We start from the raw sequence: 17,566 nt of genomic DNA on the forward strand, positions 1-17,566 counted from the left end.
CAGTGTTTCCAAGAAAACACTCCCAAGAATTAGCTCCAGAAGCTTTAAAGTGGATACATTCTGTACATGCCGAGCAGTGAAGAACTACAAGTGCTCCGCTGGAGAAGTTCAAATAAAATTCGAGTGAGAACATAAGTTTCTCACACAGTGTTAGGAATTAGAGAATGATGGGCTGAACAGTGTTTGACTCATTTTTATAACAAAACAGAAAATGTGCTGTAACACTTTAGTGTAGCTTCTGTGTTTCCAGGAATGTCCTTCAGGGTGCATTCACACCTGATAATCCGGTAGACTCGGTTCGGTTGGGGACCAATATTCATGACATTCTCATCGGTGACATATGACTTTTTCTTTTCCATCCTTGCACTGATCAGTTCCTTAAAGTAAACCCAAGTCAGCATCTGCAGTAACTTCACTTTGTCATAAATGATTACAGTATTTGTAATGTACTTCTTATAACCAGGACCTGATGCTGCAGTGTTTTGTTAATGTTTCGAGGTGCCTTTTATCACTGGAAGCTGGTTAAAGTTATGTAAATTATAGACTATTATAGAAAACCCTGAGCACCTTCTTCATCAGACTGTCATACAACGACATCGTCTTCACCACTACAAGAGAGCCTTCCAGCCATCAGCATCTAGAGCAACTCTTTAATGAAACCAGGATGATGAGTTACATTTAATTCATCTTTGGGATTAATAAAGTAATTTTGAATTGAAATCATCTTTACAAAACCGTTGACTCAATTCCGTTTTGCTACTCACAAATGGATGGGCTTTATTTCCACTGTGCAAACTGTTGACTATATTTCACTACAAAGACGTACCATGAGTTCATCCTGCTGCAAGTTCTGCTTAATGTAACTGACTTTGAGTTGTTTTTTTTAATAACCTGGTGATTTTCCTTTTTAGATTGTTTCTATAACAAGCTTCCATTGAGCATATTCTGGTGAAATTCATCCCTCAGACTTTGCTCTGACATGTGAATTTTAATAACCAATATGGAACTCAAGTAAACGCCAGAATCCAATTAGTCTAATTTAGAATCAGGTAAATAATCAGAATATTGCTCTGCACATAAACTTAACCACATAAGACATGCTCAATGATACTTGACTTTATAATATCCTTGTACTCATCGTTACCATACACAACACAGCTGCTATTCAATTTATATTAGCATTTATTGTTAACAATGCTGCTTTTTACAATAAAGTCCAAGACGTGCACGGTGGATATGTGGCTGTGTTAAGACGGTTTAAAATGCTCCACTTTAATCATGTTTAAGTCCTGACAGACCTGCATCTATGAACACATGAACAGACATGAGTACATGACCAGCAGCATGAGGGAGCGGTGCCATGCATGTTTGACATGAAGCTCGTGAACGTCCAGTGGTTCTGATGAAGCTGGATCTCCGCTGCTCCGCTGAGCTACAAGCTAAAATTTAAAGGCCTGGGTGTCATGAACTGCCTCACTATCTCATCTGTGACTTGTCTGCGTCTCTCCTGGTGCTGGGCGATCATCGGCTGCAGAGTTTCAATCAAGATCTTCTTAAGCTCTCCTGTTAGGAGAGCTCCACTTGTGTAGTCCTGCAAAGAGTAAACATTAAACGAGTATCAGGGAATGGAGAGCAGAAGATAACAGATGAGAGACCAGAGAAAAACGATAAACAAAATTAATTAGAGAAATCGCATTTCCTGCAAAAATCCAGAGTGAATGCTTATTGCAGAAGAACTTGCCAAGAAATAGCTGAAATGTAGCTGAAAAGGTATAACATGCTTAAATTAGCAGAAGAAAGCGGAAAGAACATTTGCTCAACTGGCTTAAAGAAGCAGACATGAGCCCTAAAAAAGTGGAAATTATCTGAAAAAAGCTGAAATTTGAAAAAAAAAAAATGCTGAAAAAAACAGAAAAAGGCTAAAATTACAAGAAGGAAGTGGAGAGAGCACATTTTTGCTGAATTAGACTGAAAAAAGTTGAAAGGAGTGCCAAAAATGTGGAATGAGCTGAAAAATGAGCATAAAACAGCTAAATAGTAGTTGAAATAACTCAAGCTAGCAACATAACAAACTGAAATTAGCAGAAATAATTAAGCTGAAAGGAGCAGAAATTACCACAAAAAAAATTGCAATTATTTGAAAACAGTTGAAATTAGTAAAAAAAAATGCTAGTAGCTAAAAAGATAGAACAAGCTTAAATCAGCAGAAGAAAGCTGAAAGAACACGTTCCCCCCATTAGGCTGAAAGAAGCAGAAAAGAGCACAAAAAAATGGAAATTATCTGAAAAAAGCTGAAATTAGCAAATAGCCGAAAAGTAGCTAAAAAAGCAGAAAGAAGCTTAAATTATCAGAAGGAAGTGGAGAGAGCACAGTTTTTCTGAACTAGGCTGAAAAAAGTTTAAATGAGTGCAAAAAATATGGAATTATCCAAAAAAGCTAAAATTAGCATAACAACAGCAAAATAGTAGCTGAAATAACTGAAACTTGCATAAATACGCTGAAAGGAGCAGAACAAGTTCAAATTAGCAGAAATAAGTTCGAAGAAGCACAACAATGTAGTTAGCAGAAATAATCTGAAAGGAGCACAAAACGGCTGAAAACAACAGCTGAAAGTAGCTAAAAAAGTTTGAATTTGCACAAGGAAAGAAGGTGAACCAGAACGAAATGTGGAAGGAGCAGTAAGGATGTAAAATGAGCTCAATTCTTTTCCTATGAGAAAAAAAAATGGCAAAAAAGGCTAAATCTAAATATTTCAAAAAGCTAAAGTTACACCACTAACAAAAGTCATGGCAGGATTGTCCTGAAAGAGTTGAACGTTTTGATGATTTGTTGAAAATAGGTCTGTCACGATAACACATTTTACTGGGCAATTAATTGCCTCAGAAATTATTGCGATAAATGATAATATTGTTTGAAACATGACAATAATTAGTTATTATTGTCAAATTTATGAAGAAATTTTTAAGTTGTTTTGCGTTTAGTACCTTTTTTTGACTACTGGATGACAGTATAAGACTGTTTGAACTGAAGGATGGATAGCGAGGGAGCGAGCAGCGTGTCTCTTAAAAAAATGGGAAGGAGGCCCCTTGACATGACATGGGCTGTCTCTTTTCGGTTCTCAGAATGGCGGACACTCAGTGTGGTTTGAGCTCTTTAGCATAACATTTTTCACACAAAGCTTTTAATAAAAAATCAGTAAACAAGTTCTCAGCTTCTTTTTGCAGAGAAAAACAACTTTTTACACGAAGGAATGGGTTTCAACCGTGAATTTTGGAGTTTCGACAAGACGGAGGTTTTTCCTGAGGTCAGCCTGTTAGCTTAGCTCGTAGCTTAGCTTCTCAGCTTAGCTGCTTTTAACGATCCAAAAACGTGATTTTGGCTCGTTAAAAGATTTTAAAGAGAAAAGAGAAAGGGAGGGGTCAGTGAAGAACACCGGAGTTGAGCTTTTTGTCATCCAGTGTCTTCAGTGGAAAGAGAGAGACACAAAGAAACGATAAAGCCGATAAATGAAAATGAGGTCAAAAATGGATCAAAGTAGAGTGAACGCTTCATAAACATTTTCACAATGAAACAAACACAGAGAATAAAGTAATCTGATTTGCTTTGCGTGCTTTTATCTCACCTGTCTGATTTTCTCCAGCTGTTCATCATCCTCAAGGAAGAAAGTCAAATACATGAATGAGACGTCTACATCTGGGTTGCCACCGTACTTCCTGTGCTCCTCCACCGTGTCCTTTCCTCCCGAAAATGCATGCTTGTTGATCTGTGAGGAACGAACACAAGTCAGAAAGATTATTCATCTACCTTTGTAAGATTTTCAGAGTCGTCTAAACTGTTAGAGGAGCACCTTGTTTTTGATCTGCTTCGGCGTGTCAGTGAGGAAGATGGAGGAGTTCATGTCGCTGGCGCTCATCTTTGTCTGCGCGCCCTGCAGGGCAGGGAAGAAGGTGGAGTGCAACAGGGCTGGTTTCAGATGGCCGATCCTTGGAGCAACATCACGTGTCATCCTGAAGTACGGGTCCTGGGCGAGGGACAAAAAGGATCACATATTGATTATTAGCATATCAACACAGTTTTATTTGACCGCCTCCTGTTGTTCTTACCTGGTCTATGGCACAAGGGATGAGGCACTGTACGTCCTTTCTGCCTCCAAAAATCTGAGGGAAAGAGTTGCTGAAGGATGGAGCTGCCTGGATGGCTGGGAAGCTGATCTTTCCTGAAGAAGGATAAATGAGTGCAGAGTGATTATGAGAGCTCAGAGGCAGAACTTCACTCTGACGTGGGAAGTACAACAGGATGCAAAAGGCTGAGTGTCTTACCTATGCAGTCACTGTCTGTAAAGCCAAAGATGCCTTTAACCTGATTAAATGTCACATGTTTCTGGACCTTCACCACATTCCTGTAGAACTCAGAGGATGAACTGCGGGACGTAAAATGAAAAACACGTTGAAAACAACCCAATGCAAACTGCCATGAGTACTTTATACTGAAGTTGTGTAAAGAAAAAAAAATGTTCTGCTTAAAATTATATTTTGACGATTAACACGTTCTCTGCTAATATTTTTATTCTTCGTAGGCGATCAGAGGGTCATAACCACAGATTGATCCTTGATTTGCATTTTTTTGCATCTCCCTTTGTCTTTGATCATCGTATTGTAAGTTAATGTTTACACAAGAGAAAGTATTTCCAACCCACACATTGCATACAGCTTTACTTTCTCTAGTGCCACTTCATCCCACACTTACAATGCGTTCCAAATTACCATGCAAATTGGATTTATGTGCCATCGATATTTAATATGCTGTTTTTCACCAGTGCACCATCTCGTGCTGCAACTAAGACCTCTGTGTCACGTGCTGCTGTGATCATAAAAGAAAAACTCATTGTGTGGCCACCATCCTCCAGAGTTAGCTTTAACTTTAACTGAACCTTCGGACTATCCTCAAGCAAAAGGTTTATGAGGGTGAGAGGGAATTCACATGAAAGCAGCGGCTCAAAGAAGCTTTTCTGACATCTTGAACAGAAATTCAAGGAGAAACACTCCAAAAACTCACAAGCTCAAAGGATGCAAAAACTGTGAAGGCGATATCAAAGAAAGGGTCTTGTGTTGTTGCGTAACTGAGCCTGTTGAGAAGTGTTTGACTGAGCTTTTGATTTCAGTAAATGTGACTTTTTAAATGCTGCTAATTCAACACATAACCATTTTCACTTCTTTAAAACTTATCAAATGTTTTGGAACTCTGCTGTGCATAACGATTTGGAGCCGTGCTTTTTGATGGATGGACGGATGGTTATCATTAAGAAGGTTTTTTTTTTCAGTAAAACTTGATTTTTATTCCAACGGTTGATGGCTTGAAAATTATAGACTTTCATTTGCATCAACAATTCAGGCAAACCAGAGAAAAGTATAATTGGTAATGCAATAATACAACTGGTATCATATCACTCTTTGCAGAGAGTGGTGAAGGCTGCACAGAAGTCTGTTGGAGTCAGTCCCCACACCATCACAGACATCTACACCTCCAGATGCAGGAAGAGGGCCACCTGCATCACAAATGACCCCACTCACCCAGCACACACACTTTTTGCCCCGCTCCCCTCAGGAAAGAGGTTGAGAAGCATTAAGTGTAGAACCACTAGACTGAGGAACAGCTTCTACCCTGAGGCTGTTAGACTCATGAATCTCTAACCAGGATAATCACTGTAACGCCACTTGATTGTTGATATGTGCTGCTGATTAGCCATGCTGCTGATTTATTCATGCTGCTGTGTTCAGTACTCATCTGCTCACACAGACTCATGTTCGTGCTGCTGTTTGGCGTATTGTTTTTGTACTACTAGTGAACTTTTTAGTTGTGGTGTAGTCTACGCGATACGCGGGTACACGGAGTTTACCCAGTAGAAAAGCTTGAGAATTTCAGTATACCCACTTAAAAGTGCCCAATGATACGTGACATATCAATAGGCACATGTCACTGATACATTAAATGGCAGTTAAATGCTTCTGTAACAATCTGTCTTTATTGCATTTGCTTATCCAGCAAATGATTGTATAATTAATACTTGAACATGTTTTGCTTTGATACAGTTTTATAAATTCTATTAGGCCTGTCGTGATAAACAATAAATCAATTAATCGCATGATAAATGAAAACTATCAACCTCATTTTCATTTATCAGCTTTATTGTTTCTTCATGTCTCTCTCTTTCTACTGAAGACACTGGATGACAAAAAGCTTAACTCCGGTGCTCTTCACTGACCCCTCCCTTTTTCTTTAAAATCCATTTTAACAGTCAAAAATCACATTTTTGGATCGTTAAAAGCAGCTAAGCCAAGAAGCTAAGCTACGAGCTAAGCTAACAGGTCGACCTCGGGTAAAACCTCCGTCTTGTCTAAGCTCCAAAATTCACAGTTGAAACTGTGCCTTAGTCTAAAAAGTTGTTTTTCTCTGTCAAAAGAAGCTGAGAACTTGTTTACTGATTTTTTTTATTTTTATTAAAAGCTTTGTGTGACAAATGGTATGCTAAAGAGCTCAAACTACACCATTCGTCTGCCATATCACCATGTCAGCCCATGTCACGTCAATGTGCCTCCCTCCCATTTATCTTAAAAAGACACGCTGCTCAACTATCCATCCTTCAACATTTTTCAGTCAGGTCATCTGGACAGTTTCTTTTTTTTGTATACCTGGATTATTGAGCATGGACTTTGTTGTTTTCAACCAGTTTGACAAGACTGTCAACAAGGAAGAGGGCCGGCAATGGAGGAGGGGGCGTACCAAAGAGACCATCTTATCACAAGCAGAACTGGTTTGTTCCACTTTGGAGTAAGCTGTTGGGGGGAAAATCAGTTTTGTTATGCGTTTCCTTGACTGATGAAGCCTTCCGGACCGAAGGTGAAACGTTTCAGCACAAAAAAAAAGAAACTGTCCAGATGACCTGACTGAAAAATGTTGAATTGCATACCTGGATTATTGAGCGTGGACTTTCTTATCCATCCTTCAGTTCAAACAGTCTTATACTGCCATCAGGTGGTCAAAAAAGGTACTACACTCCAAACAAATCAACATTTCTTCTTAAATTTGACAATAATTACTAATTATTGTTCAATTTCAAACAATATTATCATCTATCGCAATAATTTCTGAGACAATTAATCGCCCAGAAAAATTTGTTATCGTGACAGGCCTAAATTCTTTCACATATTTTTACTACAAAGACAACTGTTGTACAACGTTTGTTGTTCATTTATTCAAATATAAGAATCAGAGAAATTTGAAAATGTTCTATATACTTAAATCTAAATAAATTGTCGATTACATTGTACTAACCAGTGTACTTTGGTTTCTAAGCACAGTATACCCACTACAAAAATGTAGACTACACCACTTTAGCGTATTTCTTAGTTAATATTTAGATCTTATTACTGTTTTTGTTTTACAACGTATACTTTTGTTGGGTGTAACTGGGACCCTGTGTACACAATTTCATTCCCCCACATGCACCACATGTGGTGCGTATGACAAATAAAGAACCTTTGATCATTTGGACTGCAGTGTCCTCTCAAGCGGACACCATGTAGCTCTGCATTCTGCAGTCAACAGGATTTAAGATCCCAAATACAAGTGAAGGCATGAAGTCTTTTTTTTGTCTCATAAACCTGAGCCTGTTTCTGAAAAGGCCTTGCAGATATAACAAAACTTTCATGAATTATCTCTGTAAAACTGTGAACACAGCTAAATTAAACACAAAAAGATAAAGATGTGTGTTGGTGATTATAGTTTGACATCAAATTTTACCCCATATAGTCGAGATCTGAGAAGATGAATGTCTTATTGATGTCAAAGCCGCAGGCAACAATATCCCTGGCATTTTCTACGGCAAAACGGCGGCATTCTTCTAATGTTAGATCCTTCCACAGATACTTCTCATCATCCGTCAACTGGATCACCAAGGGGATATCAAATACATCTTGAAGCCATCTGGAACAGGGAGGTCAAATGAGGTTATGAGTAGAAGTATGAATTCTGTTAGAAGTATAAGTTTCACTGATGAACATTATTTGTTGCTGATAACTTCTAGAGTAAATTAGTTTAATTCAGGATAACTAAATTAATTGCTTCGTGTAATGGCTCTGTAGTTACACACTTTATAGGGAGAACTCACTTTGTGAAGATGAAGGGGATGAGGTGACCAACGTGCATGGCCTCTGAGGAAGGACCCCTGCCGGTGTAAAGGTAGAAAGACTTGCCCTTCTCATAAGCATCAAGCACCTGATGCATATCTCTGCAGAACATAGTGAGAGGACAAACCTGATTTATTGAAATCTCATTCCTCCGTAGCATAAACTGTTATGCTAACACCAAAAATCATTGAGGGGAGATTTTCTCTCTGGATGTTGGAAAGCAGAAAGAACAAAAACCTGTGTGAGAAGAAAATTCCTCTTCGTAGAAAGCGATGAGGTTTCTGTCCGGAGACCTTTTCTATTCTATCCACCAGCTCTTTTTCAATCTTACTGCTGCCAAACCTCACTAAAACCAGGAAGACATTTATTCAGCATTCAATATAAATTAGCTTTATATCAGATTTTGAGGCCACGAGAATCATACCTATGAGTTTGTCATAATCGACTCCCTTGGCGTTGGTGGTTGAAACGTTCCACGGGTCAACTGTGTCCTCGTCGTCTGCACCATCTGTTGCCGGCTCATTATTAGATACGACCATGTTTTCTGGTGGCGGACATCCTGCTTTATAATCCTGACCCGTCATCTGTTTGTAGTCTGTTTTCAACTTTAACAGCAGCTGGACAGCAGCCTCAAGGTCAGCCTGGAAAGGCGAAATATAACATTAAAAACAGGTGAATTTCAGCTGAAAATAAATAAAAAAAACAACTTAAAAAAACAGCACATCTCCGGTTAAATATAAGGAGAGCAAAGCAGGGATCTCTCATGTTTGTGTACTCACGTATACAACCATGTGAATGAGACAGCTGCTTGAATTATCACAATTTCTTCAAATGATGGAGTGGAAAAAAAGCCTTTTGAAACAACACTAAACCATTTTCTTACCCAGTAGCAGCAAAAGTTTAAGGAGAGAGTGTGAAACATTGAATACTCGCTAAACTTCCTGAAATTATTGCGTAAGTGAGATGAGTTATTTGGTCTAAATTGGAATACAGTACACACAAACACTAAGACGCTGTGCTAGCTTGCCTACTGAGCAAAAAAATAAAACACTAATCGCACTCCAAAATGGGGGAGTGGTGGGGCAGAGTGAACCTATGAAGTTGAACCTGTTATCAGAAAGTTGCTGGTTCAAATGCCCTGCTGACCGTACTATCACGTGTGACAATATATAATTTATAGATAATAGTTTTGTCTCTGCCATATTCCTGACCCTGACTTCTGGCATTAAAATATATATTTTTCTTCTTCTAGGGTAGTGGTAGAAATGTAAATCTGAGCACTGAAGTCATTTACCTTGTCTGCTTTAGCTGTTTTCAAGCACCTGACTTTGTCTCCTTGTTCATTCAGTCTCTTGTAAAGCTCCATCGGGGTCTTGGCTCCTTCCACGTTTCCTTGGCTGTCTGTCATCTCACTAGTCAAATGAAGGGGGAAAAATTAGATTAAAAAAAACAAAACAAACAAACATGTATAGCTGTTTTTAAGAAAGTTACATGTTCCGGCAGGCTTACGTATAATACCAATAGATTTTCTGATCTAACTTCACTGGTTTTCCTTCTGCAGCAGCCGAAAAGACCATATCATATGGGAGTCTGTACAATATATCGTATGTGAACATGCGGGATCAAAGTTATATCTTATCTTAACATTAGCTAATTCGCTAGCTAATCGTTACTGATACCACTCACTTCACTGAAATTAAAAGATGTCATTTTCAGCAAATCATAACATTATTGATACTATTATATTTTTATTAAACAGATAATGTTATTTTTAATTTTATTAGCAGAATACCGTATAATGTTGTCCACACAGCTGACAGCTCACTCATTCAACTTGCATCAGCTTGGTTCGTGCTAGTGTTTGAGTCAATTTCTTCCCCCTAGCAAACCAGTTTGTTCATTAGTTCCGGCATGGAAAAGTTCAATTCTGAAAACTACGTTATACACATCTAATACACGTAAATGTTTCGGTGTTTTTCAGCATGAATTTATGTGAAACTCGTGAATGTCAATGAAAGTTATTTAATAAACAACGTTTCGCGACAGACTGGCACATCTTCGGTTCCTACCTGTGGTTTTCAAAATAAAAGCTTTGAAATGGAGAATGAGTCAGACTTTAAACCGGAGCATTGCTTTTATTCTGAAATTCTGCGCGTACAAAAATGATTTTGCGGGATGTTAAACGCATAGACGTATTTATGTCTATGGTTAAACATGATAAAATAAAAATAACCCTCACACGTCTGGTCAGTTGATGGCATCTTCAGACTGCAGGTACAATAACGAAGGGCTCATTTGGTTTCGGTTCCCTTTATCGTGTAGGACACATCCGGTTTTTAGACTGAACGAAGAGCGACCACGGTTAGCTAAAATTGCTACAGTGGTTGTTTTCATGCACAGATGCTACATCCATACATGTGATAACGTTAATAAACAATACAAATATAGCGTCTTTTGACAATACTCTGTAAAAGAAGCATAAATACTCTTTGGTTTTTGTTTTGCTTGGATTTGATAATGTTCACAATTTGCCCACTTCAGTTTGTTTTGGCTGAAGTAACATTGAACAAAACTAGAATTAAATAATCAGATTATAATTGGTAGGAAATTAGCTGAAATTTAAATAATAATAGTACAATTTTAACAATGTATTTAGAAACAGTTTAATATTTAGAAATAAATAAAAATAGTATATGTTTTTAAGGAAAATGTTGGTTCTGTTGAATTAATTAGAGGAGTTCTTCCTATCTGGTGTTTTATCTTTGTTATTATTGGAGTTTTCATCACAGAATATTTTTCTTTCTTGCAATGAAGATAGACAATGAACATTTTAAAGTTTCTTTGCGTTTCTAAAACAAATTAAAACAACAGTATATCACATCTTTGCTTGTAATCAGATTAATCTGATGACACATTCTTCTGTGCTGTTAATTTCCTTGTGTCAGAAATAACTCCTGTAAAGGTTATTTGAGTTCACCAAGTAAAGACTGAGTCTCCAATATTAAGTTTTTATCAAATGTATATATTTTAAGTGGCTTAAAGAAACTTCATATTAGTTCATGTGAAATTTAGCTGTATACAATCCAGTGACTCGTGCATTCAATTAAACAATACCTTGTAGTTTATATTTAGTACAATAACATAACAAAGTCATAAGGAAGGTAAGTTGAAAATATAATTAATTGTTAAATGTATCATTGTAGTTGAACATGCAAAAATGTGAAAATACTCGTCCTTTTTGTTGTAAAATAGTTGACCTTTATTTTCTCCTTGCTTTAATCAGGTTGCTCTGTTGGGAAATCACTGAACTTCATCATATTATAGAAAATGACTCGTGTTAAACTGTCATGTCACAAAACATATGGCCATTTGTTTTTATGCTGGATGCCCTTCCTGATACAACCAATCTGCAGCCTCATTACAGTATTTCAAGACTTCATCTTTGACCTCTGACCCCCTCAATGTGCCTTTAGTTGTATAAAAGCAAAGTGACCACTAGATGTCACTCGTGAGCCTTTAATGAGCTAATAATAATAACTTGTTTTATTTTCAGTGTTGCATGAAGATGTCTTCACTGGTGGCCTATGATGATTCAGAGTCAGAGGATGAATCCTTTCATCAGGAGGAGGAGGGCACATCCGCTTCTGCTAAAACTTCTTGTGAGCAAGAAGCTGCTAAAAGTGTTGTTTTCAAAGAATCTGTCACTTCGGCCTCTGACCAGACAGTTTTACAACCAGAAGGAAGCAGTTCTTCACCACGTTTTTATTCTCAGCCACAGTCATGCGCAGACTGGGAGAGAAACGTTTGTAGTGACAGTTCAGTTCTTCTGCACTTACCTGCAGCTCAGGGAAGCGTTGCACCCCTGCAGCCTCCTTCGTGCATCCCAAGAAGCTTTAGTGATGGAACCAATCCAGCAAAAAGACTACCCACTGTTTTGTCTGGTGTTAAACCGTATGTCTCAAAGAGAAAGAGGCTTTCTGTGGAGTCAATGAACCCAGAGCGCCCATCAGAGCAAGACCAGGGGGACGAGACCAGGAACAGTCAAATTCTGTCAGATGCGCCTCCGCGACTGAAGGCCTATCTTGGTGAAAAGCCAAAAGCAGCAGGGATACCGAGGAAAGTTCAAATGAGCCTGGAGGGCCACCGAGGCCCAGTTAACACGGTGCAGTGGTGTCCTGTTCCTCACCTCAGTCACTTGCTGCTGTCTGCCTCCATGGACAAGACGTTCAAGGTAACTACAGCCACAGCAAAACCAGCATGTGCCGTTAAAATGAGCACACTTAAAAAACTATGTGGCGCACTTTCACTTAATTCAAGTCAGTTTATTTATAAAGCACCAAGTCACAACAGAAGTCGTCTCAGGGCACTGAACAGAAACATTCATATATATAAAAAGTCAGTTAATAACATTGTTTATCTCAGGAGCAGGCTCTTCATCGCAGACTCATCTTGAGCTTGAAGGCGACAGTGGAAAGGAAAAACTCCCTCACGAGGAAGAAACCTTCAGCAGAACCAGGCTCAGGACAAGCGGCCGTGTCATTCCCCAATCTGTTACGGAAGCACGATCCGTAGTGTACTTCCGAGTCGCACGGATTGTTTATGAATAAAAACGGTTTTAATTCACTTAGAGAAGTACGTGCTCTATCTCCACCGATCTTCATGTAGCTAATTTACGCCACGCGTATTTTCGTTACAAACCATTAGTTAAGATGACATGCGACGCATTAGACCTGACCCCCAGCCTGGACTGAATGAGAAAAACCCTGCAAGATACAGAATGAATTATTTCCACGGTGAAACAGCATCGCTCAGTGGTGAAGCTGCAGATCAGTTGAACCATGACGTAAATATGTCAGTGATTTGAGCAGAAATAGGACTGTCGTAAATGAGCAGCATGAAAATCGGCAGCGATAGAGCACATAGTTTTCTAAGTAAAGACAGTTCTTATTCATAAACGGAATTATACTAATACATTTTCCTTAATCTTGCTTATTCAAAGGCGATCCGTGTGATCCGGAAGTATTCCTTTTAGCGCATGTGCAAATGAGCAACACTACAGATCGGGGAATCACAGGCCAGCTGCTTCAACCGGCTGAGTTTAGGAGGAACAGGAAGGAGGAACAGATACACAATGGCAGGTCAAGAATCACGTTAAGATAGAAATAATATCAAATGCAAACGATTTAATTTTAACAATTCATTTAAGAAATGTGGTCAGTTTGTCCTCCAGTAGTCTAAGCTTAAGGCAGCATAACAATCCAACCCTAACTATAGGATTGATCAAAAAGGAAAGTCTTAATCCCAGTCTTCAAACTGGACAACGTGTCAGCGTCACAGACAGAAACTGGAAGTTGGTTCCACAAGAGAGGAGCCTGATAACTGAAAGATCTTCCTCCCATTCTGCTTTTGGAAACTGTAGGAACCACAAGTAAACCTGCACTCTGAGAGCAAAGTGCTCTGTTAGGAAAATATGGAACAATATTTCGAATATAAGATGGAGCTAGGTTGTTGATAGCTTTGTAGGTTAGATATAGGATTTTGAATTCTATTCTGGATTTGACAGGGAGCCAATGGAGAGAAACAAAAACTGGAGAGAGATGATCTCTCCCATTAACTCCAGTTAAGACTCTGGCAGCAGCATTTTGGATCAACTGAAGACGTTTTTAAAAAGTATTTGGACACTCAAATAATAAACCATTGCAGTAGTCCAGTCTGGACGTGACAAATACATGGACCAGTTTTTTCTGCATTGTGAGGGACCAGACTTCAACAAAGACAAAGGGGTTCAAAAATCAGCAAAAATTTCAATTTAATAGTTCCAAAAAAATAGTTAAAGAATCAAATTTCAATGAAAAATAAATCAAAAGATAAATAACAAATTTGGGCCCAACTTAATGAGGTCAACTGAACACTAACAAAACTGACCTGTTAACAAAAAGGGCTGCTTAAAGAGGGCCGGAGTAACCTAAATCTGCCACATGAGGGAGGCACAACATAATAAAGGGACAAAAAAAAAAAAGCTAAATTAGCTAAAACAGCATATGAAACAAATAAAGCAAAACTAACTTTAACTTAGCACAAATAATAAGCGACTATTAAAGTGACAAAATTAACTAACTAACGCCAAATTTAATAAATAAAGTCCCCCCTCCCCTCAGTCTTTTAGATAAAGTGGTATGTTCCAGGCTTCCTCCTCCAGCTGATCTGTATTTGCAGCGCCTCAAAACAAAAGAACAAGTGTTCGTAAACCATTCAGACAAATATTAACTAACGTGTGCACCCATCAGAAACTATATGTCTAAATAAAATACCTTAAACTTATACATAATGTAACCTGTAACTAAAATTAAATAAATACTAACACGATGTGGTGGTGGTAGAAGCATCCACCACACACATCATTTTTAGATGTTTCTAATTTTAGTGATATTACACAGGTGGAAGAAGGAAGTTCTAGTCACTTTTTTAATGTGGGGGATAAAAGACTGATAAAAAATAACACCAAGATTTTTAACATCAGAGCTGGAGGACACATTAATGCTGGGACACATTTGACATGACCTCTGAGGTGGCCTACAAAAACAAACCATTTAAATTCTCTTACAGGGTGCTCAGACCTTGTTTAGCAGGTCTGTATACTGTATATGTACAGTGGGGTCTTATCAGTAAAGCTTAAGGCAGACACGTTTAGATGATGGAGACAGAAACGCATCTGCCTTGTTGCTTCAGTTCATGAATCCACCACAAACCTCTTCCTGCAGGATCATGTCCGTCACCGTCAGCTGAATGTGTGTCAGGACTCGTGGGACTTTCGTTTCTCTCCCTCCTTTAGTTTTCCTTCTCTGTGTCGCTCGTTCTGGTCCCCCGCCCCCCCCCCCCCCACGCCCTCCCCTGGCTTTTCTTCATTTCACACTTAGAAAACAATCCCTCATCCCTCCAATCGTAAAGGTCAAGCAATCCAGCTATCCACCTGCCAGTGTCTAAACATTTCTCCTCCAGAATGAAATCACGTAGCACGCCAATATCCTCGGAGAACTCCGACTAATTAATGATTTAAATATGAATGAGTTCATTTGCATAATCACACAAGTTCTGCCACCTAGTCTGGCACCTGGAGAGGGTGCGTGCAGCAGATGGTGGCGGCTAGCAGAGGATGGTCTCTTCTTTATCTCAGAAAGCCCAACCAGTTTGTTTTAGTTTGCTTTATGCAAATTTAACAGCAAGACGAACGCATCAGGTTGTCTTTTTTTTTTTTATCTCAGAGCACGACTTGTGAATAATTTCTACCAGATTTGAGCTGTGAAAATTTTAAACGCCAGATCAATCCCACAAAACCACTCTGTTTTTTCTCTGATTGGCGGAGATGATGTTCTCGCGGTCACGGTGTTTGTTTCGGTGCAGGATTGCGTTATTTACTGAAATAACAGTAAAATATGGCGTGCGGCTGTTCAGACGTGTAGATGCGTTTCACGCCGAGGTCACAGAAGATCCTTTTTGACTCTGTGGTTAAACTGTAACCATGGCAACAATATGATGTCTCCAAACACTCAGCTCTCAGCTCCCAAATTTATTTTTTAAATCTTATTTTAAGAAACTGCTGAAACAAGTCGGACTGCATGCATTTGAACATGTCCTTGTTTTTTTTTTTTTTGTTTTTTTTAGCTTGTTTAAATAAGATTACTGATCAGTTCAGATCATTCATGTCTTATCTGAGGGAATATGATTTTTGTGGAATCTTTTTTGTACTTTAATAAACTTTAATGGCATTTTAATAGCTAGCTTTGTTTAATCAACAGAGCTCAACGAAAGTGAATGAACTGTCACTGAAGATAATTATTGACTCCAAATCTGCTACGTTGTAAATATGAAACACATGAATTGTTTTTGTTGCATAATCAAAAACAGGTAACATAAACAAAAAGAAAGAAAAAAAGAGGGATTACTGTATTTTTCACTGTATAAGTTGCACCTTTTTGCATAAATTTGCAAATCCTGCGACTTATTAGTCGTAAAGCAACTAATATCCTTTGGTCCCATATTTATAATCCAATTGTTGGCTGAGATCTGACGATTTCATTCATTCTGACATGGAAAATATTGAACACTACCATTTTCAGCCACTAGACGGTGCTCAAGTTGTATGGCAAGCCAAGTGTCTCATTAATAGGTAAAAGTGGCTATTAGTGAAAGACTTGACTTGCCATACCAAGCCACCTTCATCTTGCTCCCGAACTCCTGGAGCAAACGTCAAATCAGCTGCATTTTGCTGCGCCGCCCAGGAGAAATGCAGCTGATTTGACTGTCAAAGTGCATTTATTAAAGAAAAGTTCAACTGAGACACACCTTTGCTATAATGTCGAACAAACAAATAATAGTTTTTAAGTGTTAATCTTGTTAAATTCTTGTTGAAGTCCTCCCGTGCATGCTCTCGCGGCTGCCATTTAGCAGCCAATCGATTTCTGACACAACACCGGCCCACATTTCCAGGTTGTCGGTAGTTACGTGTAACAAACGCGACGCTGGGGTTGCATGAGCGCTTGTGGCATGCGCAGCTTGCATGTCTGGAAAGGCACCATTAATGCAGAGAACTATGTTCAGGTTCTAGAACAACATATGCTCCCATCTAGACGTCATCTCTTTCAGGGAAGACCCTGCATTTTTCAACACGATAATGCCAGACCACATTCTGCAGCAATCACAACATCATGGCTACGTAGGAGAAGGATCCGGGTACTGAAATGGCCAGCCTGCAGTCCAGATCTTTCACCTATAGAGAACATTTGATGCATCATAACGAGGAAGGTGCGACAAAGAAGGCCCAAGACGATTGAACAGTTAGAGGCCTGTATTAGACATGAATGGGAGAGCATTCCTATTTCTAAACTTGAGAAACTGGTCTCCTCTGTCCCTAGACATCTGTTGAGTGTTGTAAGAAGAAGGGGGGATGCCACACAGTGGTCAAAATGGACTTGTCCCAACTTATTTGGGATTTGTTGACGCCATGAAATTTGGAAACAACAGATTTTTTCCCTTAAAATGATGCATTCTCTCAGTTTAAACTTTTGATCTGTGATTTGTGTTCTATTCTGAATAAAATATTAGATTTTGGCACCTCCACATCATTGCATTCAGTTTTTATTCACAATTTGTTTAGTGTCCCAACTTTTTTGGAATCCGGTTTGTAGTAAGTAGTAGGAGTAGTTGTAGTTGTAGTAGTAGTAGTAGTAGTAGTTGTTGTAGTTGTTGTTATAGTAGTAGTTGTAGTTGTAGTAGTAGTAGTAGTTGTTGTAGTTGTTGTTATAGTAGTAGTTGTAGTTGTAGTAGTAGTAGTAGTAGTAGTAGTAGTTGTTGTAGTTGTTGTTATAGTAGTAGTAGTTGTT

The 17,566-nt window shown here is 38.7% G+C and overlaps 2 protein-coding genes across 2 annotated transcripts in view; one reads left to right on the forward strand and one right to left on the reverse strand.

The window, feature by feature from the left end:
• Nucleotides 1–1,421: 1,421 nt before the first annotated feature.
• LOC119427532 (tryptophan--tRNA ligase, cytoplasmic) lies at nucleotides 1,422–10,054 on the reverse strand. Its single transcript, XM_037695161.1, has 11 exons — nucleotides 9,979–10,054; nucleotides 9,481–9,598; nucleotides 8,611–8,827; nucleotides 8,424–8,532; nucleotides 8,168–8,287; nucleotides 7,801–7,983; nucleotides 4,320–4,420; nucleotides 4,104–4,216; nucleotides 3,848–4,021; nucleotides 3,623–3,763; nucleotides 1,422–1,591 (listed from the first exon to the last, which is right to left on the reverse strand). Exons 2-11 carry the CDS (start codon nucleotides 9,592–9,594, stop codon nucleotides 1,433–1,435), a joined length of 1,431 nt encoding a protein of 476 aa, XP_037551089.1. The 5' UTR covers nucleotides 9,595–9,598; nucleotides 9,979–10,054; the 3' UTR covers nucleotides 1,422–1,432.
• wdr25 (WD repeat domain 25) overlaps nucleotides 3,134–17,566 on the forward strand; it is a 37,969-nt gene continuing 23,536 nt past the window's right edge. The window contains 3 exon segments of the mRNA XM_037695162.1: nucleotides 3,134–3,142; nucleotides 11,752–11,845; nucleotides 11,882–12,417. Coding sequence (XP_037551090.1) covers nucleotides 11,752–11,845; nucleotides 11,882–12,417 — 630 coding nt within the window. The 5' untranslated portion in view covers nucleotides 3,134–3,142.

This window comes from Nematolebias whitei, chromosome 21 (genome assembly GCF_014905685.2).
Source record: "Nematolebias whitei isolate Nwh7 chromosome 21, NemWhi1, whole genome shotgun sequence".
Classification (NCBI taxonomy): Eukaryota; Metazoa; Chordata; class Actinopteri; order Cyprinodontiformes; family Rivulidae; genus Nematolebias; species Nematolebias whitei.